At 35.9% G+C, this 25459-nt stretch overlaps 1 protein-coding gene across 2 annotated transcripts in view; it reads right to left on the bottom strand.

Annotated features, from left to right (window-relative positions):
- The window catches only part of DPY19L1 (dpy-19 like C-mannosyltransferase 1), a 108887-nt gene that overhangs the window by 39979 nt on the left and 43449 nt on the right, over positions 1–25459 (bottom strand). For both annotated transcript variants that reach the window (XM_065542139.2, XM_065542141.2), the window contains exons 7-9: positions 21760–21817; positions 4734–4825; positions 730–829 (exon numbers count right to left, since the gene is read on the bottom strand). In XM_065542139.2, coding sequence (XP_065398211.1) covers positions 730–829; positions 4734–4825; positions 21760–21817 — 250 coding nt within the window. The remainder of the gene's footprint in view (positions 1–729; positions 830–4733; positions 4826–21759; positions 21818–25459) is intronic.

Below are 25459 nucleotides of genomic sequence, written 5' to 3'. Positions count from 1 at the left end.
TAGGGGTTGCAGTGAGCCAAGATTGTGCCACTGCACTCCAGCCTGGGTGACAGAGCAAGACTCCATCTCAAAAAGAAAGAAAAAACAAAAAAAGCAACTGTTCAACTGCTTTATACAAATATACCAGTACAACAACAACAACAACAAAATAGTAGGCAGGGAAAAAATGAGTATGTAATTTACTCCCTCTCTCAACAAGCTACCTCCATTTATAATGGGCAAGAGTACATGGAAACACAATAGATAAATTTCCAGACTGGTAGAGAGAATTTTGTAAGAGATGAACTGGTTAGCTATTTATCCTGTAATCCTATGTGTCTTTATTCTACGTGCAAGAATGTACACAACTATTCATAAAAGAAACATTTTATGTAAGAGAAATACTATAGATAACTTAAGAGAAATACTTAAAGTTATAGCACTAGTCCTCTTTTAAGCACATTAACAATACTGAATAACAAAGATAAGCATTCTTACAAATTTGAGTTCAATAAATGCATTATGTTAGGAAGTAAATAATTAACAATCATTAAAAAATAATTCTACATATTTCTCTACCCTGAACTTTCTTTTGTTCAACATTTCTAAAAAATGTTTTAGAAAAACATTTTTCCTAGAAAATGTTTTAGGACTCAGAATCATAGAACATCTCAGTTATAATTTTATGCAAATGAGTTCACACAGTCAAACATGCTAAGCTTAAAACAACTTAAAATATAATCAGCTCACCTGAGTAAGAAGTACAAATTGGGCAAACTGCCAAGGAAGCATGAAAAACACATTGGAAATGCAGAGTGCAATCAAGCTTCCTTTATAAAGTTTTGTAGCCCTTGAAAAGATAAAATTAAGTATTAGTAAGTTTAAACACAAAATAGTCTAGCATGGCTCCAAACTGCTGCAAATTAGAATCTCTAAATATATATGATCTGGTTATAACACAACCTAAACATAAAATGAACCAATGGGTTAGAAATTATACCTTCTGATACTCAATTACAACAATTTTCTTTGAAAGGTAAATACCCATTATTGCTAACAATAACACAGACAGAAGGAGGGTGGCTGGGTCACTATATTCATGCACATTTTTTTCAAATTATATTTTGGTGAATCCATGTCTGAATATTTAAAAATACTGATTCAACAGATTCATTGGTTAGAAAGGCAGGAGATGCCTGTGAAAAGATGACAGCAGTGTATTTTAAGTGCTAAGTATTACACAGACAACTAGTGCAAGAATGTAGAATAAGAGCTAAGCGGCTGAGAGAGATTTTGTACGCTTGTGAGATAAAAAGTTGGGTCTGGCACAGGTAGGAGAACACAGAAAAGTTAAGTGGAGGAAAAGATATGGGGGCCATTCTGAAGCAATCTTCAGAGATCTCACTATGGTACTGACTTGTAATTTAGGAGATTTTAGGAGATTTTAGATTTTAGATGACTTTATCCTCTAAATCTGCAAGCCAACGCAAAGCCCCACACGTGTCCATCTTCACAGAAGCGGAGTGTGCATGTTAATATACTGAGGTGATGGAGTGTAGGCAGCTTGGATACAGTAAAGACATCCTGGTTAGACAAACCTACCTGGAGCATAGAGCACCATTACGAAACGCCTTTCTTCACTTCTGGAAGTATCCCTTCCCCAAAGGACATCCCTCTCTGCTATTTTAATGCAACAAAAGTACTTTTAAACTCCAGATAACCTTTTAATGAGCTATGAAGTCAACTTATGGAATAAAATTTAGCATTTAAAAATGGAGATCAGCAGAGTGAAACGGAATATATATGACTATATCCTACGTACGAGCGGTTCTATTCTGTGACACTTTTCAGTTGTGTGCATACATGTATGTGTATTCTAAGCCACAGTGTAAAACTTATTTCTTATTTCTCATAGATCATAGTCCAAAAGTTTGAAAGCCACTGTCTAAAATAAAGCTTTTCTCTACTGCTTTTGAATACCAAATTTGATTTTCATTTTATGGGTAACAAGAGACATTAAGATTTCTGAACAGAATTTAGTACCAATCTGGCAGCTGGGTAAAGAATGCACTATGGGGAGATAGGAATGAACAGAAAACAAAGAAAATCCAATTGGTGATCAAAATAGCTCTGACCCAAGACAACAGAAATGGAAACATAAATATTGCCAAGGATAATTTAAAAAAAAAAAAAAAAAAGCTAAGAACAATCAAGAAAAAGCTAAGCTGTGCTAGTATTAGGTGATTATATAAACTGAATTTCTAAAAATGCTTAAAATGCAAAACCGGACAAAACCAATTTGTTAAAATATACCTCTAACCTTATTTATACATGATTCCTAGCATTAAGGAATAGTCTCCTTTCCAGTTTGATAACAGTATCCTCAGCACTGCAGCCTGCATCAACACTGCTCAGCTTCTTCTTGGCTCCCCCAAGCCATCACCACCCACCACCTCCCTCTCATGTCACAATATGTCAACTACAGGTAGAAACCAAGAACTAAAGGAAATGGCTGCTCTTCCAAAGGAGACAATGTCAGTAAGAAGGATGAAATATCAGAAGATGAAGATGGCCAATAGAGAGAAGGTTGCTATCCTTCAGAAAAAAGACTGCAGTGTCCAAGAAAGCAAAATGAAAGCCCACACTTCCAAGCAAGCAGTCACAGCCACACCAAGCAAGCAGGGAGCCACACCAACTAAGGAGCATAACCAGGAAAGCCGTCGCAATCAGAAGCTGCCAATGAAGATGGCAAGGAAGATCAAGATGGGACGGATCTGAAGCCGGAGTGATGAAAGCAGCATCTGATTCAGCTTCAGATGGCCAGGAATATGAGAAGGGAAATGTCAACCAGAATATAAACAGAGACAATGAAGAAGGTTCTGAAGAAAGGAAATTTCTCTAAAACTTTTCAGCAAAAAGTAAAGACAGGTATGAAGAGGTAGGTAAAGCTGAAAAAGACAATGATAAGAGACTAAAGAAAACATAAAAAGCTTGTCACAGAAGGACCTGGAGCCAAAAACAGAGAAGAAACCAACAGAAGGCAGCTCTTAAAGGCAGGAAACAGCAACTGGAGAGGCCCCATCCAGGAAGGCAGAATAATGGCCTCCAAAAATATCTGTGCCCTAATCCCTGGAACCTGTGAACATGTCATGTTGCATGGCAAAGGGGAACTAGGGCTGCAGACGGAATGAAGATGACTAATCACCTGGCCTGACAGTAGGGAATATATCCTGGATTATCCAGGTGGGCCCAATGTAACCACAGGGTACTCAAAAGTGGAAGACAGGCTGAAGAGAAGGCTGGAGTGAACTGACAAAGAAGGACCCAATCCACCATTGCTGGTTTTGAAGATGAAGGAGCCACAAGCCAAGAAATGCAGGTGGTCTCCCAAGAAATGCAGGTGGTCTCCCAAGAAATGCAGGCAGCCTCTAGAAGCTAGAAAAGGCAAGAAAATTGATTCTCTCCCCTCCCACTCTGCGCCCTCCGGAAGAGTGTAGCACCTCCAATACCCTGATTGTAAAACTTCGGAGCTAGAGAACTCCAAGACAGTAGATCCCAGTATGTGGTGACTGGCTACACAGCAACAGGAAACTAACACTACCTTCCATGGTGCAGATGGACTAAAGGAAGCAGCGCTCAGTCCCCGGAGCAGCATCCACACAGCTACTCAGGGACAGATCGGATCAGTGAGTGAAAGAAGAATCAAAGGTTTGCCTTCGCTGGATTTAAGACAGGAGCAGAGGTAGAAAAGCAGGAAGGAACTAGAGACTGATGGGCAGTCTGCTGTCTGCACTACACTGGAGAAAAAAGCCATGGTCAAGAATGTGAATGTGGAAAAACAGCATCTGTGGTGGTGAATCAAAGACTCTTACAGCACAACACTTCTTACAGAGATGTTTGAGAAGGGACCGTTGCTCAATGTGCCTCAGAACCAACAGGGCACAGTTAAAGGTTATGAATTCATAGAGGTTCACCTTATTTGAAGGTGCTAAAGAAGCTTTAAACCCTATTAAAGAGGAGTTTAGGAGACAGCTAGAGCTACACAGACTTTAAAAACATTACCCATCCCATGTTCTATGAAAGGTCTGTCTAAAGACACTACTATGTAGGAGACTAAAAGCCATGTGATGGTTCTATGCTTGCTGTAACATTCAGAGGGAAATATAGATTGCCCAAAGCGTTTGGCATAACAGACTTCAACAAAGTTCTTCCGAATTCGGAGGATCACTGAAGGGAGTTATCGGTCTGAGTCATCTTCAGATTTTTATCATGCTTTGTTCCATTTTTCCATAGCCCCCATTTGGTTTCATTTTTACCCTCTGAAGCAAGGCAGCTCAATATTTGTCAGCAGAAAGGGAGAGAAGTGTGAATTCTGTGAATTACACTTTGCCCCAAAGGATTGTATCTTACAGGATACACTATAACAAGACCAGCCTTTACGTTCTTTCTGCTCATTTTCAGGAGGTTATACTGGTAACAGAAGAAGACTTGAGAAAGTGGAAACGACAGGAGAAGTGAAAGCAAATGTGTTCCTTCTCAAGCAGTCACTGTGGACCACAAAGAAAAAGGAAGAGGAATAGAAGGCTGATAGAGGAAATGGTTTTGGTACTATTTTTAAGTTATACTCTTAAAATATTTTTACTAACAACAGCATCATATTGGTTATTTTATTATGTTGACTTTATTATGGAAGATCAAGAAATTCTAGTTTAAATTATTTAATGCAAAAAGAAATAAGGTTAAGTCAAAGTTACCTGAGAATATGAGTCACTAGCAACATTTGAAGAACAAGAAACGGATATGAGAAGCTTTCACGGAGAGGTGGTGTCCACATTACACGGGTACACTGAAAAAAAAAAATTCATAGTATAGTACACTTGCTAAATTTACTAAGATAGACATTCCAAGGAAAAATTGCTATTTATAAATAAAATAAAATTATTTTGAACACAATTTAAATGGCATGTTGTAAAACAAACTACTGGACTTTATTCCATAAACAGCAAAACTAGCATGTGAGAAACATTACTGACAGAGAAACATGTGGCTTAAGATCATGTAAAGCATTAGTATCATGAATTGTCAACAAGAAAATACCAAAAAAGATGCAACTACATCTTAAAAGGGAGGAAAGTACCAGCAAGAAAATGTTCTGCCAAATTTTAGAATATTTTGAGTTGATTATTTATCTATTGTTTGTCTTCTTTCCCATGAATTTCAGCAAAACTATCCATAACCAGTACTTGAGAACTCTTTGTAGTCATCAATTTTAGTATTTTCATTCACAGTGCTGCTACAAAGGAATATTCCATTTTTGGTTTTACTTTTTTGCCTAAGCTCCCCTTGGTTGCAAAATATTTAAAAGTAGGTGGTAGAATCAAATTAAGTAACAAAAGTCCTAAAATTGTTAAGCAAAAACCTTTCTGAAAAGCTCACTTTGGACATAATTAAGCAATGTACTATCACAGTTGTAATAACGTCATTTTTCTGTATATATACTAAACATATTAGTAAGTTCATCTTTCCATCATCAGAAAACAGCATAGAATTAAATACAAGCAATCTGATATTAAGTCACACTAAAATAATGATGTCTTTCAATGCAAGCAGGGGTATCTAAGACTCCACAGAATGACAAAGACCATGTCAGAAATAAGTGTTTCCTATATTTTAGCTCTACCTCAGACTACTGAATATTTCTAGTACTGCTATAAAAAGACTGAGCCAGTTTACTCTTTTCTACCAAGCTCACCATCCTTTATGAAACTGACATACATATCTATTTATGAATGAACTACTCCCACAAGGGAATGCTGAAAAGATTGAAAAGGTCTGCTGATAATGTATAATGTTGTTACTAGAATGCAATTTTTTAAAGCTGTTTATTAGATTAACTGGAGAGTTCAGTATGATTGACAGTAAGATACATAGGCAAACTGCGTTTCATTGCCCTTTACTATGCTTCGCAGATAACGTCTGTTACAAATTGAAGGTTTGTGGCAACCCCGCATCAAGCAAGTCTATCAGTGCCATTTTTCCGAAGCATGTGGTCACTTCACATCTCTGTGTCACGTTTTGGTAATTTTCACAATATTTCAACCTTTTTCATTATTACTATATCTGCTATGGTGATCTGTGATCAGTAATCTCTGATATTACAATTGTAATTGCTTTAGGTGCCTTGAACCATGCCCAATAAGATGGCAAACTTAATGGATAAATGTGTGTGTTCTAACTGCTCCACCGATCAGCCACTCTCCACTTTCTCTCCCTCCCAACAGGCCTCCAAATTCCCTGAGACACAATAATATTAAAATTAGGAAAACTAATAAGCCTAAAAGGGCCTCTATGTGTTCAATTAATAGAAAGAGTTGTTCATCTCTCACTTTAAGTCAAAGGCTAGAAAGGATTGAACTTAGTGAAGAAGGCACGTCAAAATCTGAGAGAGGCCAAAAGCTAGGCCTCTTATGCCTAACAGTCTGGAATGCAAAAGAAAAATTATTGAAGGAAATTAAAAGTAAAACAACCTTATAGATGATATGCAGACAGTTTTAATGTTCTGGATGGAAGATCAAACCAGCCACATTTCCTTAAGTCAAAGCCTAATCCAGAACAAAACCCTAACTCTCTTCAATTCTATGAAGGCTGAGAGAGGTGAGGAAGCTACAGAACTAGCAAAGGTTGGTTCATGAGGTTTCAGGAAAGAAGCCATCTCCATAAGATAAAAGTACAAGGTAAAACAGCAATGCTGATGCAGAAGCTGCAAGTTATCCAGAAGATCTAGCTAACATAACTGAGGCAGGTGCCTGCACTAAACAACAGATTTTCAGTGCAGATGAAAAAGCCTTCTATTGGAAGAAAATGTCATCTAGGACTTTCCTAGTCAGAGAGGAGTCAGTGGCTGGCTTCAAAACATCAAAGGTCAGGTTGACTCTCTTGTTAGGACCTAACACAACCAGTGACTAACTTGAAGCCAATATTCATTCACCATTCTAAAAATCCTAGAACCCTTAAGAATTACACTAAATCTACTTTGCACGTGATCTACAAATGGAGCAACAAGCCTAGATGACAGCACATCTGTTTTAGCATGATTGACTGGATATTTTAAGCCCATTCTTGAGACCTACTGCTCAAAAAAAAGATTCTTTTCAAAATATTATTGCTCATTCACAATGCACTTGGTTACACAAGTGCTTGGGTGGAGACGGATGAAGTGATTAATGTTGGTTTCATGCCTGCTAACACAGCATCTGTTCTGCAGCCCATGAAGCAAGGAGTCATTTCAACTTTCAGGTCTTATTATTTAAGAGATATGTTTCATAAGGCTCTAGTCGCCATAGTGATTCCTCTGATGAGTCTGGGAACATGAAATTTAAATCCGGAATGGATTAACTATTTCAGATACCATGAAAATCATTCTGATTCACGGGAGGAGGTCAAAATATCATCATTAATAGGACTTTGGAAGAAGTTTATTTCAACCCTCATGGGAGACTTAGATGGGCTCAAGACTTCAGTGGAGGAGGTAACTGCAGATGTGGTAGAAATGGCAAGATAACTAGAAGTGGAGCCTGAAGATGTGACTGAACTGCTGTAATAGGGGTAAAACTTAAAGGATAAGGAGTTGCTTCTTAAATGAGCAAAGAAGAGTGGTTTCTTGAAATTTCTTGAAATGGGATCTACTACTGGTGAAGATACTGTAAACATTGTTGAAATTACAACAAAGGACTTAGAATATGACATAAACTTAGTTGCGAAAGCAGTGGCAGGGTTTGAGAGGACTGACTCCAATTTTGAAAGTTCTACCGTGGGTAAAATGCTATCAAACAGCATCACATGCTACAGAGGACTCTTTCGTGAAAGAAAGAATCAATCAACACAGCAAATTTCATTGTTATCTTATTTTAAGAAATTGCCACAGCTATCCCAATCCTCAGCAACCCCTCTGTCAGCAGCCGTCAACATCAAGGCAAGACCCTCCATTTGAACAACTTGCTGAAGGTTCAGATGATCATTGGCAGTTTGTTTGTTCATTTGTTTTGGGACGGAGTTTCATTCTGCCGCCCAGGCTGGAGTGCAGTTGTGCAATTTCAGCTCACTGCAGCCTCCGCCTCCGGGGTTCAAGCAATTCTCCTGCCTCAGCCTCCTGAGTAGCTGGGACTACGGGCACCACACTCGGCTAATTTTTTTTTGTATTTTTAATACAGAAAGGGTTTTACCATGTTGACCAGGCTGGTCTTGAACTCCTGACCTCAGGCGATCTGCCTGCCTCAGCCTCCCAAAGTGCTGGAATTAGCAACTTATTTTTAAATTATGGTATGTACATTGTTTTTTAGACATAATGCTATTTCACACTTAACAGACTACAGTACAGTGTAAACATAACTTTTATATGCACTGGAAAACCAAAAAGTTTGCATGACTTGATTTATTATGGTATTCACTTTATTGCCCCAGTCTGGTCCTAAACCTGCATATCTCTGAAGTATGCCTGTATGATCAAAATTTGTAAAGCCATCAGTCTCTGTACAAAAACAAGTATTCAAACAAGCAAGTATTCAAACTATGCAATGTGCAATTTGAGAATTTTCTTCATACAGACGTTTCCCCCACATTTGTTACCCACATTCAATGACATTATCATCTCTCAGGAATTTGTTTCATTTAATAGCTGAAGTCACTCAGTTCACCAAAACTGAATTACATCCTCTGAAAGTAGGGACAAGAAAACCCAATTACAGGACTGTAATGAAGGGCAAGGTCTTCTCCCTCCAAAATTCTGAGTGCATGAAATCAAATGTCCATGAAAGTGCTTTCTATTGTTTCTCTAGTAACACAACGTGCTTTACTGGATCTGGTACAAACATAATTGCCATTCCAGATGACCTCATATACTTTGAAAATAGTGAAGAGATTTGATTTAGTCATGCCTTATGTTTCAACAAGTAAATATTTTTTCTTTCTCTCTAATTTTAAATGTAAAATAAAAATAGTGTGACAGTTTAAAATGTCAATGCTTTTTAAAGGCATTATTTTGAAATTTGAGATTTAAAGGAAATATACATGTGAACTGCTTCAAAAAAGGGTTATACAAATGTATGTTATCTTTAAGTACAAGAAATTCACTTACTGTGAAAATAAATTCAATAAAAATCTTAATTGCATAAACTGCAATCATCTAGTATATAATTTTTAGCACACATTTCATAACACTGATTATATTGCAACATAATACTGTGTAGATATTAACAACAGGCTTTTATTTTCTGCGTAATAATTTTTAATCATTCACTCAAGAATCAATAACTAAGGAATCTCAAAAACAGCTTAATTTTTCAATCTCTATTTTCAATCTATTAACTTACAATATTGGAAATACAGCATAATCTAATTGATTTATCTTCATAACTTCAAAATAAATAGAAGAACAACTGACTAGTGAGTCACAAATTGTGGTTAGTATTAGTATCAAACAGATCATGTTTAAGATTTATTCCAAGAGTTTTTACTAGAGTTACTATTTGCTGGATCAATCCTAACTTGCTACTATAATGTTTAGGTTTAAAACAAATTACCTACCTCTGACTGCTGCTTTTCTTTATTGACTATACTATTGCTTTATATTGCTTAATGTTAACTATAATAATGCTTCAAACACTATATGAGTGCTTCCTTAAAAGATTGCTGGCACTATGAAGGTTATGCTACCTCTCTTCAGAGAATGTTATAGTTGTTAAGAATCCTGCTAATTCTGCTATCCACATAGAACCACAAAAATGCTAGGTTTAAGAGACATGGCTTGAACATCTTCTGTTTGATGCTACTTAGGGCAGTCCTATTATCTAGGAAGACTTTTAGTTTGGAGTAGGCTTTGAGGATCTCAGGGCGCTGTATCTTGATAATAAGTAAACCAGGTTGCTTTCTTGGAGTTTTGGTCTATTTTTGTACCATACATAGGTTGAGTATTTCTTATCCAAAATGCTGTGACCAGAAGTGTTGGTTGGATTTCAGTTTTTCAAATTTAGGAATATTTGCATTTTAATTACTGGTTGAGCATCTCTAATCCAAAAAAAAAAAAAAAAAATCCAAAATCTGAAATGCTCCAATGAGAATTTCCTTTGAGAGTCATGTTGGCATTCAAAAAGTTTTAAGACTTTTGGAGTATTTCAGACTTCAGATTTTCAGATTATGCACAGCCCGTACGGATAAGCTGCTCGATTAACCAGTTACATATTTCAATCTGAACTTACAGTACAATTTTGGCTCACACAGAGTTTAATGTGTCAGTGATATGTAAATGCTATTTTAAACTGTACTATCTTTATAAAGAATTTCAGCTGGTTGTATGACAGAAAACATTGATCTTTTTGTCTCTGAAAATCTAAGATATCATTATATCCTATCCTAAATTTACAAAAAACCTCTATGAAAGCAGTCAACTTTGTTGAAAAACCAGTGAGTACACCTCCATGTCTCCATCCATTGTTGCAAAGACTCGAACTTGACCATTGCTTACTCATCTAAAATAGAAAATATATCTGGCAAGATGTTATCAATGTCACCTCTACCACCTTTATCATGCAGTTATAAACTACACTGCTCAAGATTATCAACATAACCAAAATTCTGACTACAAAATGAAAGCATTAGCCAAGATATAAAGGCAATATAAGGAGAAACAGAAACAAAAGATTCAAATTGCACTATCAAAATGATAATACAACATGGAGAAATAAAAACAATTCAGGTTGCTTCTGAATTGTTTAACTTTTATACTCTGACTACACCTCCTTAGTAGAATATACTCACAGGAGAAAAATAACTAGAGAAATACTGAACCATACTTGGCAGGTTTGTTATTGGTAATGACATTAGTGCAGTAACTCTGAAACAATTTTGTGTGTATTACAGAATAATTTGTTTCTGGAACCTTTTTGTATTTGAAAGGAAGTGTTCAGCCATCAATGAGATATATTAAAAGGGCAGAAAATAGTGCCAAAATCATAAAATATCTAGAGATTAATAAAATATGTGCAAAACATAAAACATTGCTGAAAGGAATTAAAGGAGACGAATATAAACCTATGTTTATGGATTGGAAGATTTAGTATATTCAGGAATGTTCATTCTAAATTAATCTAGAGATTAACCAGCAGGTTGTATATGTGTTGAAAGAGAGGGGAGTAGTGACAAACTGATTCTAAAATTTGTATGGAAACACAAAGGACCTGGAATAGCTATGGCTTGTTGAAGAACAAGGTTGGAGATCTTCACTATCAGATATTAAACTTATAAAGCTACAATATTTAAGGCAGTGTGATACTGGCTTGAAGATAAACAGACTAATAGCACACAATTGAGGTGTAAAAATAAATCCAAAACTATATAGTCATTTTATTTATGACACAAAGCCCACTACAATTCAGCAGGGAAAAATTTTCTTTTTAACAAAAATGTACTAAGTTAACTGGGCATCCTATTTGGGGTGGGGTAAGGGAGGAAGGAATCTGGAACCTCTTTCATACTGTATACAAGATTCTAGACAGATTACAAACCAAAATGTGAAAGCTACACCAAGGTTTTCCCTTATATTTTCTTCAAGCTTCTAAAAGAAAATATGAGAAAATCTTTATGACCTACAGTAGGCAAAGATTTTTTTAATCAGACACAAAAAGGACTAAACATAAGAGATTGATAAATGGAACTTCACGAAAATTAAGAACTTCTTCATCAACAAACCCTCAAAAGATCATGTACACAAAGATAAAAATCACAAAACCCAAAAAGATGTAAAGACAGGTCATAAGTGGTGAGAAGCGACTTGCAGAACATATATATACTTGCAGACAAAGAGTTCCCATATATGAATAAAATAACCCAAGTATTTTTTAATGGGTAAAGACTTAGGTATTAAACAAAAGAGAATATCTAAATATGATAAGCCATATTAAAAGGTGCTCAATATCATTACTCATCAGGAAAACGCAAACTAAACCAACTATAAGGTACCATTTCACTCATCCGAATGACTGTAATTAAGAGGACTGCCAATGCCAAGCACTGACACGGATGTATTGACAGAAGAAATTGGAATTCTTATACATTGCCAATGGGAGTGAAAACTGGTACAAGCACTTTGGAAAACAATGTGGATACATATCACAGACATCTGTTGAGAGAAAGACGTCAGGCATAAGAAAGTATGACTCCACTCATATGAAACTTCCAAATAGGCAAAACTAATCAATATTGATAGAGACAGAAGAGTGGCTACCTGTTTTGAAGGATGGGGAGGGATACAGATTGGACAGGAACAGAGGTGAGCCTGCTTGGGGGCTGGAAATAGTCTATACATTGATCTAGTTCCTGGATACAAGATTGTATACATATGCAAAGATCCACTGAACAATTAAAATATGCAAATGTAAATGTATGAAAATTATATATCATTAAAAGGTGGGGAGACTACTACCAGACAAATTTGTGACAATGGGAGCATCAAAAAGAATTGCGATGATTATAAAACATTGAATAAAAAAAAAATCCTATGCATATATAATAAAAGAAAATGGCAGGCGAAGGGATTTATCTTTATAGAACACCATTAAATGTAGATGAAATGGCAGAATTAGAAAATTACAATTTGCAATGGCTAATGTAATAACTAATTCAGGCAAGGATCATCAGTGGATGCATAATCAGTTGGTAAATGTTATGGGAGAAGAGGATACTCAGGTGTCTCAAAGTATCATCCCACATTTCAGCTATTAATTAAAAGGAAAAAGGGCATTTTTATAATAGAGACATATGACAAATACCACCTTAACCATGTGATTTAACTTAGTAAATTCAATAATGGGACAAATTCGTTTTGCATGCCTCCAGAGGTAATGCAAAGAAAAGGACACATCATATGTGCCACATTCTTCATTAAAATGTCTAATCTGGCTGGGTGTGGTGGCTCACGCCTGTAATCCCAACACTTTGGGAGGCCGAGGCAGGCAGATTACTTGAGGTCAGGAGTTCAAGACCAGCCTGGTCAACATGGCGAAACCCTGTCTCTAATAAAAGTATAAAAATTAGCCAGGTGAGGTGGCACACACCTGTAATCCCAGCTACTCGGGAGGCTGAGGGCATGAGAATCGCTTGAACCTGGCAGGCAGAGACTACAGTGAGCCAAAACTGTGCCACTGCACTCCAGTATGGGCAACAGAGTGAGACCCTGTCTCAAAATAAAATAAAATAAAAGTCTAATCTGAATCTATTAATGAGGAAACAATCAGACAAATCCAAATCGTCAGACCTCTACAAAATAATGAGACTCCTCAAAAATGTTAATGCCATGAAAAAAAAAGAGAAACCGTTTGAGATAAACTTTTCTAAGTAAAATAACAACTAAATGCAATGTACGATCCTTAATCAGATTCTGGATCCAAAATAAAAGCATCAAAGAATTTATGGGAATAAACTATGAAAATGAGAATATGGGCTGTATTAAGATATTATTGTATAATTATTGGTGTTAAATTTCTCAAGTATGATAACAGTATTATGATTATGTAGGAGAATGTCTTGCTTTTAGGCAACATATTCTGAAGTATTTAGGGGTGAGATATCATATCTGCAGCTCATTTTCAAATGGATTAGAAAAATGTCTGTGTCAGTGTTTGTATAACAGAGACAGCAAATGTGTCAAAATATTAAAACTGGTAAATGAAAGTGAATCTAGAGCATTTCTGTAAGTTTCAATTTGTTCAAAATAAAAAGCTGGAGAAAAAACAGTAGAGAAAAATGGACTTTCTTGTACTGCCTTTTTAGTACAAGATTTACAGTGGAACTAGACATAGCCCAAGTGAAGATATAGAACAGCTGTTGGCCCTACTGTCACACCTGGGAACAATTGCATAATTTAAGTACGGATCTGCCATAGGCAGAGAGTCTTTGCTGGAACCAAACAAATTCTAACAACATAAACAAGAATCTGAAAAAGGTACAAACACAAAAATGAGTATTTGTTGTGACAGCCACCCCTCCCTCAACCTGGGACACACATAGACATACACACATATGAATCTGGCAGATAAAGGAGTTGGGGAGAGTCAGAACCCAGTGAGATCACAATCTCACACAGCACTTAGGTTCCAGGGCCTTGCCATGGCTGAATCTGGAGATGGATTAAAATTAACTAAAAAGCTGAAAACTAACCCCTTCCCAGTTTAGAGTGGTGAGATCAAAGGAATCGTCCCCTGAGTTGAGCACCTGGAAAGTTGGAGATGGAGGTGGGATTGTAAACTGGTTCAACCATTGTGGAAAACAGTATGGTGATTCCTCAAGGATCTAGAACTAGAAATACCATATGACCCAGCCATCCCATTACTGGGTATATACCCAAAGGATTATAAATCATGCTGCTATAAAGACACATGCACACGTATGTTTACTGCGGCACTATTCACAATAGCAAAGACTTGGAACCAACCCAAATGTCCATCAGTGACAGACTGGATTAAGAAAATGTGGCACATATACACCATGGAATAATAAGCAGCCATAAAAAAGGATGAGTTCGTGTTCTTTGTAGGGACATGGATGCAGCTGGAAACCAACATTCTCAGCAAACTATCGCAAGAACAGAAAACCAAACACCAGATGTTCTCACTCACAGATGGGAATTGATCAATGAGATCACTTGGACTCTGGAAGGGGAACATCACACACCGGAGCCTATTATGGGGAGCGGATAGTGGGGAGGGATGGCATTGGGAGTTATACCTGATGTAAATGACGAGTTGATGGGTGCTGACGAGTTGATGGGTGCAGCACACCAACATGGCACAAGTATACATATGTAACAAACCTGCACGTTGTGCACATGTACCCTAGAACTTAAAGTATAATAAAAAAAAAATGTTAAAAAAAAAGAAAAGAAAAAAGAGATCGCTGTAGTTCATTTGAAACTGGAAGTAAACTAAAACAAATTAAAACTATACTACTGCCTTGCTTGGCAGGGCTTCATATGGGATCCAAATTCTCAGTCTCTCTTACTAGGTGCTTGACATAAAAGAAGATGTTCCCTTTTTAGGGAAATTGAAGCAAAAATGATTATCTAGTTCAACCTTTATCATTCTTTTACAGAAATTGTCTTGCATAAAATAAAAAGCTATGAGACATGCAAAGCAGCAGGAAAATATGACCCATTATTAAGAGAAAAAAACAGTCAATGGAGTTAAATTCCCAGAAAATGTAGATGTTGGCATTAGAAGACAGACTTTAAAATAACTACAATAATTAGATTTTAAAATGTATAGAAAAATATTAGTGAGATGAAGAGGTAGGAAATTTCAACAGAAAAATGTAGGCTCTAGGGAAAAAATGGAAATTCTAAGAAGGAACAAAGAAAGAAAGGGAAGGAGAGAGGGAAGTAGGGAAGGAGGGAAGGCAGGCAAGAAGGGAGGAAGAGAGGGAAGAAGAGAGAGAGGGAGGGAGGGAAGGTGGGAGGAAGGAAGGAAGGGATGGAATTTACCAGATAGTGATGATAGCAGACTGCATGCATCAGAATAAAGCATCCGTCAACTCCTAGACATGGTAAGAGAAAATATCCAAAGGGAGGAATAGAGAGGAAAAAAAATGGGAAAAAAAGGAACAGTGTCAAAAATCTGTGAGATAGTATTTTTTAAAAGTTGAACATACATGTAATTAGAATCCCCAAAGGAGAAGAGAGGAAGAATGGGGAAAATAAAGTATTTAAAAAGAAGATCTTGGCTAGAAATTTTCCAAAACTGATTAAAAATAAAAACCAACCCATAAAAGTGTTCAATGAACAAAACACGTCTAGGTTTACCACCATCAAACCAATAAAATCCAAACACATACTGAAAATCTTTGAACAACAAAGAAGACACATTATATTCAGAGGAACAACAGTGAGAATTATAGCGGACTTCTTATAAAACAGTGGAAGCCAGAAGATAATGGAATGGCATCTTTAAAGTGCTGAAAGGTAAAGCTATCAACCTGTAATTCTTAATCAGCAAACATATACTTCAAAAAATGAAGGCAAGATAACATTTTTAGACAGACAAAAACTAAGGAACTTCTTGGGAGATCTTTATCACAATGCTAAATAAAATTATTAAAATTAAAGAGAAACTATGTCAGATGGAAATTCAGATCTGCAGGAAGAAATTAAGAACACCATTGAGATGCAACCTGAAATGCCCAGTTGTGAAGGATGACTAGGAGTTAATTAGGCACAGGTCAAGATGAGGGGGGCAGAGGTGTATACAAAGCATAGGAAACAGCGTGTGCAAAGGCCCTGAGGAAGGAAAAGGAATAGACCTTTCCAGGAACTGGAGAAAGAAGGGCCAATAGGGCTGGAGCAAAACAAACAAAAATAGCCTGAAGAGTGATGTGAGACAAAACCAGAAATCCAGCTGGGGCAAGGTCATAAAAGATGTTGTAGGCCACTTTTCTATTGTAGACTGCTTTTCAAATTTACATCAGCAGATATGCTGCTAAGATTAACACACTCTGTTTTTATTGAACTTCTGAAGTTACTGTAAGTTTAATATAATAAGTTCATAAATCCATAGACATACCAGTGAATAGCCTTCATAAAATTATACATCTTGTACTTACACAGTTTCCTAAATTCATGTAAAACATAATTTAAATCATGTCATTCTACTAGTCATCATCCTCTAGAGGCATTCCATCCACTCCAAATAGACCCTACAATGACCTACAGAAATCTGCTCTCACTCTATCCTACCTCCAATTATTAACTGCCTGACCTTATCTGCTATCACTCTCTGCTCCTCCTTGCTACTGCCCAAAAAAGCCAGTTATTCTCCTGCTTTAAGGCAGAAGATTATCCCACATCATTCACATGATTATCCACAAGGATAGGAGTCTTTGTTTTACTTACACATCTCAAGTATCAAAAAGTATCTGGTGTACAGCAGGCCAAAACCTTACCAACACCGGAAAGAAGGGAAGAAAGAATGAAAGAAAAACGAAGTAAGAGGTCCACAAATTGGCAAGAAAAGGTCTCTGCACCTTTCATTTGTAAAAGATAAATTATAGTGATGTCTTCTTTGTAATGCTACTCCCCTACTGAAGAGTTTCGTGTTTGGAGAGATTAATGGGGAATCAGGAAACTTGTAATCCTCTCTCTGCAAAAAGATGCGCAATATTGATCTGGGCAATGATTTCTTGGATAAGACTGCAAAAGCACCGGCAAGGAAAGCAAAAATAGCCACATAGGATTGCGTCAAACTAAAATGCTTCTGCACAACAAAGGAAATAATGAACAGAGTGTAGAGTCAACCTGAGGACTGGGAGAAAATAACTGCAAACGATGCCTCTGATAAGGGGCCAATATTCAAAATATATAAGGTACTCAAATAACAGCAAGAAAACAACTCCATTTTTAAAACGGGCAAAGAATCTGAAGTCATTTCTCAAAAGGAAAGATACAAATGGCCAGCAGATATAGGAAAAAAATGCTCAGCTTCTCAAATCATAAGGGAAATTCAAATTAAAACCAAAATGAGATATCAACCTACACCTGTTAGAATGGCTATTATCAAAAAAGACAAATGATAAGTGTTGGAGAAGATGTGGAAAAAAGGGAACTCTTGCACACTATTGGTAGGAATGTAAATTCATACAGTCATTTTAGAAAACCATGTAAGTTTCCTCAAAAACACTAAAAATAGAATTGGCAATCCCACTTCAGAGTACATATCCAAAGGAACTGAAATCAGTACATCAGAGATATCTGCACTCCCATGTTCATTTCAGCATTATTCACGATAGCCAAGCAACCCTAAGTTTCCATAAAGAGATTAATGAATCAGGAAAATGTGTTATACATACACAATGGAATATGACAGAACCTTAAAAAAGAAGGAAGTTATGTCATTTGAGACACTATGAATGGAACTGAAAGATACTATGCTCAGTGAAATAAACCAAGCACAGGAAGTCAAATACTGTATGATATCAATTATACGTGGAATCTAAAAGTCATTCTCACAGAAACAGAGAACAGAAAAGTAGTTACCAGAGGCTCAGGGGAGAGGGGGGTAATGGGGATATGATCCAAGGATATGAAGTTTCAGTTGGGCAGGAGGAGTAAGTTTTAATGCTCCACTTGGTGACTACAGTTAATGTATTGCATATTTTGAAATTGCTAAGAGATTTTTAGCATCCTCACCTCAAAAAATGCTAACTTGGTGAGGGAATACATATGTTAACTTGCTTGACTGACTCTCTCTACAATGTATACATAAATCAAAACATCACATTGTACCCCATTAATATCTACAATTATTTGTAAGTTAAAACAAATAATTTTTTAAAATACAAATATATAAAATCACCTCCCCGCTGGGTAACCTTGAGCCAATCACTTAATGTTTAAGTGCTTCCATTTTTATGATACTGGGATACTTACTATATATCTACCATATAAGAATAAGGATTAATGAGATTGTTTTCAAAGTGTTCTAAGAATTCTTTTCCAAATCTTATATAAATGGCATAACTATGTCAATGAGTAATTAGGAACATGTATGTTTATAGTTTAGTCTCAGTTCAGTGCAAAAATATTTAAGAAATATGGGTCAGAAATATGTTGTAGGCCATAAAAATGGTTTAACTAGAGATGAACCCCAAAGCAATCCTTTCATTCACTTTCAATTACTTTTGGAGGCAATCCGTTCATCTACTTTGAAGTACTTTTGGGGGCAATCCTTTCATTTACTTTGAATTACTTTTTAAAAAAGTATTTATTTTTAAAAAATACAAAGTAAGGAATTTCCTCTTCATATGTGTACATCTTTATATATGTGAACATGTTTTACATGAAACAGCATCAATCATGCTTCACAATAATTTTTTTAATCTTATGAAAAAGCTAAACAATCCTATTTCACAAAAAAAGAATTTCTAACAATAAAAAAATTGGAGAAAAATACTGTATTCAGGTTTTTCTTAATAAACATTCATGTGCTTTCCAATCAGCAGGCCAAAACCTTGCACCATCAACACATGTTGTGTGCATACTGTAAAAGAAAACATTCTAAAGGCAAAACGAAATTGCTAGCTTTCATCTTTGCAAAAATTCTCAGTTGCAACAGAATGAAATTTACTAAAGAAGCTTGATCAATGAAAATATCTGCATAGTTTTTAATATAAAATGTATAACCTCAACATTACTGATCATTACTATAAGACCTTTTATTGCATTTTACAAGTTTCAGATTTGAAGGTTTTAAATGTGTTTTTAATTATTTATTTAATAATTGATTAAGCTATTCATGCTACACATTTTATAACTGCTTTGTTCAGGCAAAATGTTTCCCTTATAAAACCACAGGAGGAAAAAGAAAATTTTAAAAAAGTATACCTATGCTATCTTAGCATCTAGTACAGAGCAAACTAAATAATGGAAATAGAACTTAAATGTAAGTAACAATTCAGAACTATTCTTTGCAATATAAACCAGTCACTCATGTGACCAAAGTAACTCTCCTAAGAAAGTAAGGTACCAATTAGTAACCCACTAGCATTTCCAGAGAGCAATGCTCTATAAAAGCTCACTAAATACATAAATAGGTACTACCAGAATAAATATTTCTGTCCATAGAAAAAGTGTATGCTTAAAAATCAGAAAAAAATAGGGTCTGAAAATCTCATTACCTAAAACCAAAATATGTTGCGTTTTCACCAATATTTTACCCAAAACTGCAGTTTATGTTCTCAATTTTAATGACATTACCTGTATTTTCACGAGTAATTTTACATGCAAGTAAAATTATCTACTTATTTCAGTAAAACTGAAATTCTAATTCTAATGATATTCAGTTTACCTTTTCCTAAAAAAAAGTGATGTCTAAGCATGCTTTTCAGCTATACCAAGTAGCTGAAAAGTATCAAAAAGACAATTCATCAGCCTGAAAAGCCAACTGAATAGTCTGAATCCCATTGTTAAAATTTAAGAAAACTTTGTAAGGAATGTTGTTCAAGCCACATGAGATTCAAAATTATAAGAAAACATAAGACCAAGAATTAAAAACCATGGTATACACGGAGGGTAGCACGATAGACCTTTGCGCTTTACATACAGTGGTCTTCCTGGTGGTCTAGGTTCCAAAATTTTGAATAACCTCTTTCCTCTGACACCTCATTGTTAACACACAATGCTTCTTTCTTCCATTATTAAAAGGTTATTTCCCCATTTCTTAGGTCATTCTCACAGAATCTGTGGTTCAAAGTGCTTCATGGCCCACAGTATCACAATGTGCAGGATCCAGAGTCAGGAAAAGCCAAAACTTTTTTTTTTTTTAAACACATACTATACCAATTAACTGATGTCATGTTGCAACCAGTTGTCAAATACTCTAGCTTTACATTTCTGTGATTCTAAATACTAAGAACATATTAGCTAAGCATCCATTAGTAACTCGCTGACTAAAAGAAGTCCAGCATTGACTCTGCATTATGTTTGGAGATGATTACTCTTATAGCACATGTTAAAACATGTGCATATTCAAATACAGCAGGCACTGAGTGTACAAAATGCGTGGAAGGACAAAGTCACTTCACACAAAGCAAGCTGACCTTTATTCTTTTCTCCCTCATACAAAAATTTATCATGAAAGAAATCTACAGAGAGATGTATTAGAAATTCATTTACAACTATGATTAATCTAGAAACGTGACACTCTGAATTTATATTAGAATTTAAACTAAGCTAATTAGTTAATAACAGTAATAATACAAGCTAACAATTACATAGCAGCTACCATGTGCCAAACATTGTTCTAGGTATTTACACATATGAATTTACTTAGTCTCTGCAATAATCCTACGAGGTGGGTAACATCATTATGCTCATTTACAAAGAGGAAACTAAGGCAAAGAGAGATTAAATGACTTGCTCAGGTCACAGAGCCACTAAATAGCAGTCAGGATTTGAACCCAGGCAACCTGGATCCAGAGTCTATATTTTTTACAATACTGTTCTCTTTAGAAAGCCCTTAAACACTCAAATATTTTGCAAAAAGTACTTAAAAGAGTATCAAATGTTAATACATTAAAATAAGAATATACTGTGTAGCTCCTGCAACAAAAAGTTATCCCTACAAAAGAAAGTGGTATCGATTACCGCCTACTTCTATTATAACTAAAATGTTAGCTTTCACAGTTTTAAAATTATACAAACAATTGATACTTGAGGGTAGGTGAGGTGGCTTACACCTGTAATCCCAACACTTTGGGAGACCAAGGCAGGAGGACTGCTTGAGGCCAGGAATTAGAAACCAGCCTGGGCAACAAAGAAAGATTGCATCTCTATAAAAAATTTTTAAAAAATTTTAAGAGTGTGGTGATGAGCTCCTGTAGTCCCACCAACTCTGGAAGCTGATTCTGAGGCAGGAGGATCACCTGACCCCAGGAGTTTGAGGCTGCAGTGAGCTATGATCTACCACTGCACTCCCGACTGGGCAACAAAAAGAAACTCTGTCTCAAAAAAAAAAAAAAAAAGAATTGATACAGTTGATACAGACCCACTATTTCATCAAATTACTAAGCCTTATATCACATAAGAAGTATAATGGTCATGAAAAGTTAACTTAAATGAATGCTAGTGTTTAAATTTTGAATCAAAATAATAAGATCAAACATTTAAAGAATGCCATTATAGATTAAATTTAAAGAAGAAAACTGCATTGCCAGGAGTAATTCTGAGAACGGTTTTTGATTACCTACCTCTCCATGATTGAAAAAGAAGCACAACACTGTAACCAGGCCTCCTAATCGGCTGCCACTGGAAAAGAAGAAAACATAATTCAAATAACAAAAATTCAGGTCAATCCTAAGAAAAACCTTAAAATACATAAGATCATAACCTCTGGTATTATAAAAGATTTTAGTCATACTAGAACTCTCCTATGCTTATTTACAAAATAGTTTATTTCCTCCAAAATTTCATTATACTAGAACTCTCCTATGCTTATTTACAAAATAGTTTATTTCCTCCAAAATTTCATTAGTCAAAATAACATTTTTTTCATTTTTAAAAAATCATTTGCTAACTTCAAAATATATAGACTCAGAAAAGCACGCAAACTGAAAGGGAATAAAAAATTCTTACTAGTCATACTACTGTACATCATGCAACCTGATTTTTCTGTTTATTTTCTTTAGTACCTCATATTTATTTATGTCCTTCAACATTTCTCAAACTGCTTTCCTTGGGACAGATGACATACGTTAGGAAAAAGGGTGAGAAAGATGTGCAAGGAAAGGGATCCATGGTCATGAGAATGGAAAACCCCACACTGCCTACTTGCTCCTAGAAATTCACAAGGCACTTCCACACATTAAAGATTTAATTTCATATTTCCCAAATCCCATCCCCAAGCTACTTTTCTGCAGAATACAGAATACCAGTTTATAGATAAAGTTTTATGTTTCATTTGTTTTCAAAAACTGGAATAGAACACAAATATAAAGTATGACAATCAGGATTATAACTCTAGGTAAAAAAATAAAATAGTATAATCTGCTAGTTCTAACAATTAACCTTCATTTGCTCAGCGAAGAGTGAAATATGTTCCCTACTGTACCCGAAGTCTGGGTAGGGGACATAAGGTTTAGGTTTATTTCATCGTGTTCTGCATCTCTACTCTTGAGGTCTTCTTACCTGTTTTAGCTCATGCTGCTTTCTCATTATTCTACCCAAATATCCTTCCTTCTTTTTCTTTAAGTATAGGTATACCACAGAGAGGTCAGAGAGGAAACAAAGAACCAGATGGTATAGGCATCAAAGGCCCTGTATTTACTCTTGTGATGTATGAACGAGGAAAAGAGGAAGAGATGCAATGGCCAGCAGGGATAATCCACGTAGGGAGTATCCAGAAGGAGACAGGTAGGGCTGGGACCCAGCACAGGTGGCCTGTTTGCCTTGGCAAAAGAGGAGGAAGACTGCATATTTAGTGGCAAGTACTTTGTGGAGTTTCCATGTTCCCCACAGAGCAGAAGACACAGCCACTTGCTGCTAGAGAGAAACAACGGCAGCATTAAAGGTCTGAGGAAAGACAAATGTCTGAAACACCACTCACATTTCAGGAGAGCGGTAACTGGGGAAAACAAGTGCTGCTGGGATATCTTAAGGGAACAATTGAGGCTGCAGAACACACATCTATAGGGTCACTAATCATAAGACTGTGTGATTTTTGCCTACCGATTATCAGCCTAGAAAGTACAAATGAAATATAAAGAAGCAAAGAAACTGAGAACATTGGCCAGAAAGTGGCTGAAGTGATGGATCACTGAAATAAGAGCATCAGATAGAGGCGCTTAGAAAGCAGTACAGGCCAGGAAGTAGAGGCCAGGGTTCTCTCCTGAAAGGTGCACCACATCTTCTTCAAAAGAGAAGAACACAGGCTAGGCCCAGGCTTCATCACAAGTGATTAGACATTAGAAAGGTTAAGACAGAGTTAAGCGTTTAAAAAACAAATAAATACATTTTAATGTTTTGAACTTACTCTAACAAGACAAAAACTATAGAAGTGTATAGGGAAAAACGTGATTTTTCTCTTGCTGCCCTCTCCCAATCCTATTCACCTAAGAACATTTTAGTACATGTCTATTCTTCCAAATCTCTCTCTAACCACACAAACATGTATTTTCTATGTGATCATATTAATATCTGAAATTTGTTCCTTTTCTAATTATTCTAGCATAAAGATTATTCCTAACCAATATATGTAATAACCTTAGAGGGATTATTTTTATAGATGGCAAATACTGTATAATACAAATATATTTATTTAGCTCATTCCATATTACTGGACATAGAAACATTTTTCAATTTCTTGCTATAATAAAAAACGGTTAAACTTCCTCGTACATGTAAATACTGGCGCGTTTGTTTCGGCAGGAGGGACCTAACTGTGAGACACGTGAGTCAAAGGATGTGAGCTGTGCCCGGAAGCACTGCAGCAGTCCGCACCCTCGTCACAGAGGATGCAGGAGGTCGTTTCTCCACCCCTCGTGGAGCACCTCATGTGCTTTTCAAATTTTGTCCTTAGATAGGTGAAAACCCTTTTCGCACTGCTTACTTGTATGGATCATCATTTTAGTATTTTGTTTTGCAACATGCATTTTCTCTTCCGTGAACTGCTTATTTACATTCTTGACTATTTTTCTATTAGACTGTCTATTTCCCTACTTAAAAATTAAGGTTATCAAACCTTTGACTGTCAAATGTGAAAATAACATTTAAAAGCTGTCCAAAAAAACAACCACTTTAAGCCTTGAGGGAGATGTGACTGTGATCTGAGTCACACATGGTTACAACTTCCGTTCTTAGATTATAGATTAACTTGCTTTCTCATTTTTCTTGTTCAATACAATGACTAGAGAATTAAACAATGCCAGGCACCAAAACTTCCTACTTTTTTTTTTTCCCAGAGACCAGGTCTCACTCTGTCACCCAAGCTAGGGTAGAGTGGCACAATCATGGCTCACTGCAGCCTCAAACTCATGGGATTCAGCAATCCTCCTGCCTCAGCCTCCAGAGTAGCTGAGACTACAGGTGTGAGCCTGCCTTCGTAGTTAACAACCTGTTATAGATTAACTTTCTCTGTGTTGCTTTACTTTGCTTAGATCAGACTATAGAAAATCCATCATTATTATACTTTCTGTAAAAAGAAAAAAAAAAAAAGTTAAATGTACCCTTCCCCAAAAGAAATACCACCTATAACCCACCAAACTGCTGTGACTATGTGCCACCTGTATGAACAATGTTGTATTCCTGCTAAAAATTTCTGTCTCTGCCTATATAAATGAAACCTAAACTTCCCTGCTTCCAAAGGCTGACTTCATTCCTTTGGAGTTGGTGTTCCTGAGTGGTCCACCCTCACACTTTGTGCTTGAATTAATGCTCTTTAGATTCTGATATTTTTGATTATTTTAAGTTAACACACATGTGTGACAAAGTATTCTGATACATTTGTGGTGTATGCTGTCAGAAAGAATTTTTAAACTTTTACGTATTTAAGTATGTTGATATTTTCCTTTATTTCTTCTGCACTTCCTGTCTTGTCTCTGAAGGTCTTCCACACCTCAAAACTATAGTCTCCTAAAATTTCTTCTAATATTATTAATTGCATTTTCCACTTAGCTCTTTCACCCTAATTTTGTTCTCTTTGAAATAGCCAATTATATTAAAATCATTTATCAAGTAAACATCCCTTTTACCAGTGAATGAAATTCAGCCTTTATCTTATATTAATTTCTTACAATGCTAGACTCTCTTCTATTTCATTCAACTGACTTAATTCTGTATTTTTTTGTATCACACTATTTTTATTACTGTAGCATTATGGTAATTTTAACGCATGATTTTAAAAAGCTCCCCACCCCCAACTACTCTTTTAAGATTTTTTAGGTAAATCTTACC

Source organism: Macaca fascicularis, chromosome 3 (assembly GCF_037993035.2).
Source record: "Macaca fascicularis isolate 582-1 chromosome 3, T2T-MFA8v1.1".
In the NCBI taxonomy this organism is placed as follows: domain Eukaryota; kingdom Metazoa; phylum Chordata; class Mammalia; order Primates; family Cercopithecidae; genus Macaca; species Macaca fascicularis.
The sequence above is the reverse complement of the archived record's forward strand: the minus strand, read 5'-3'. Positions and strand labels throughout refer to the sequence as shown.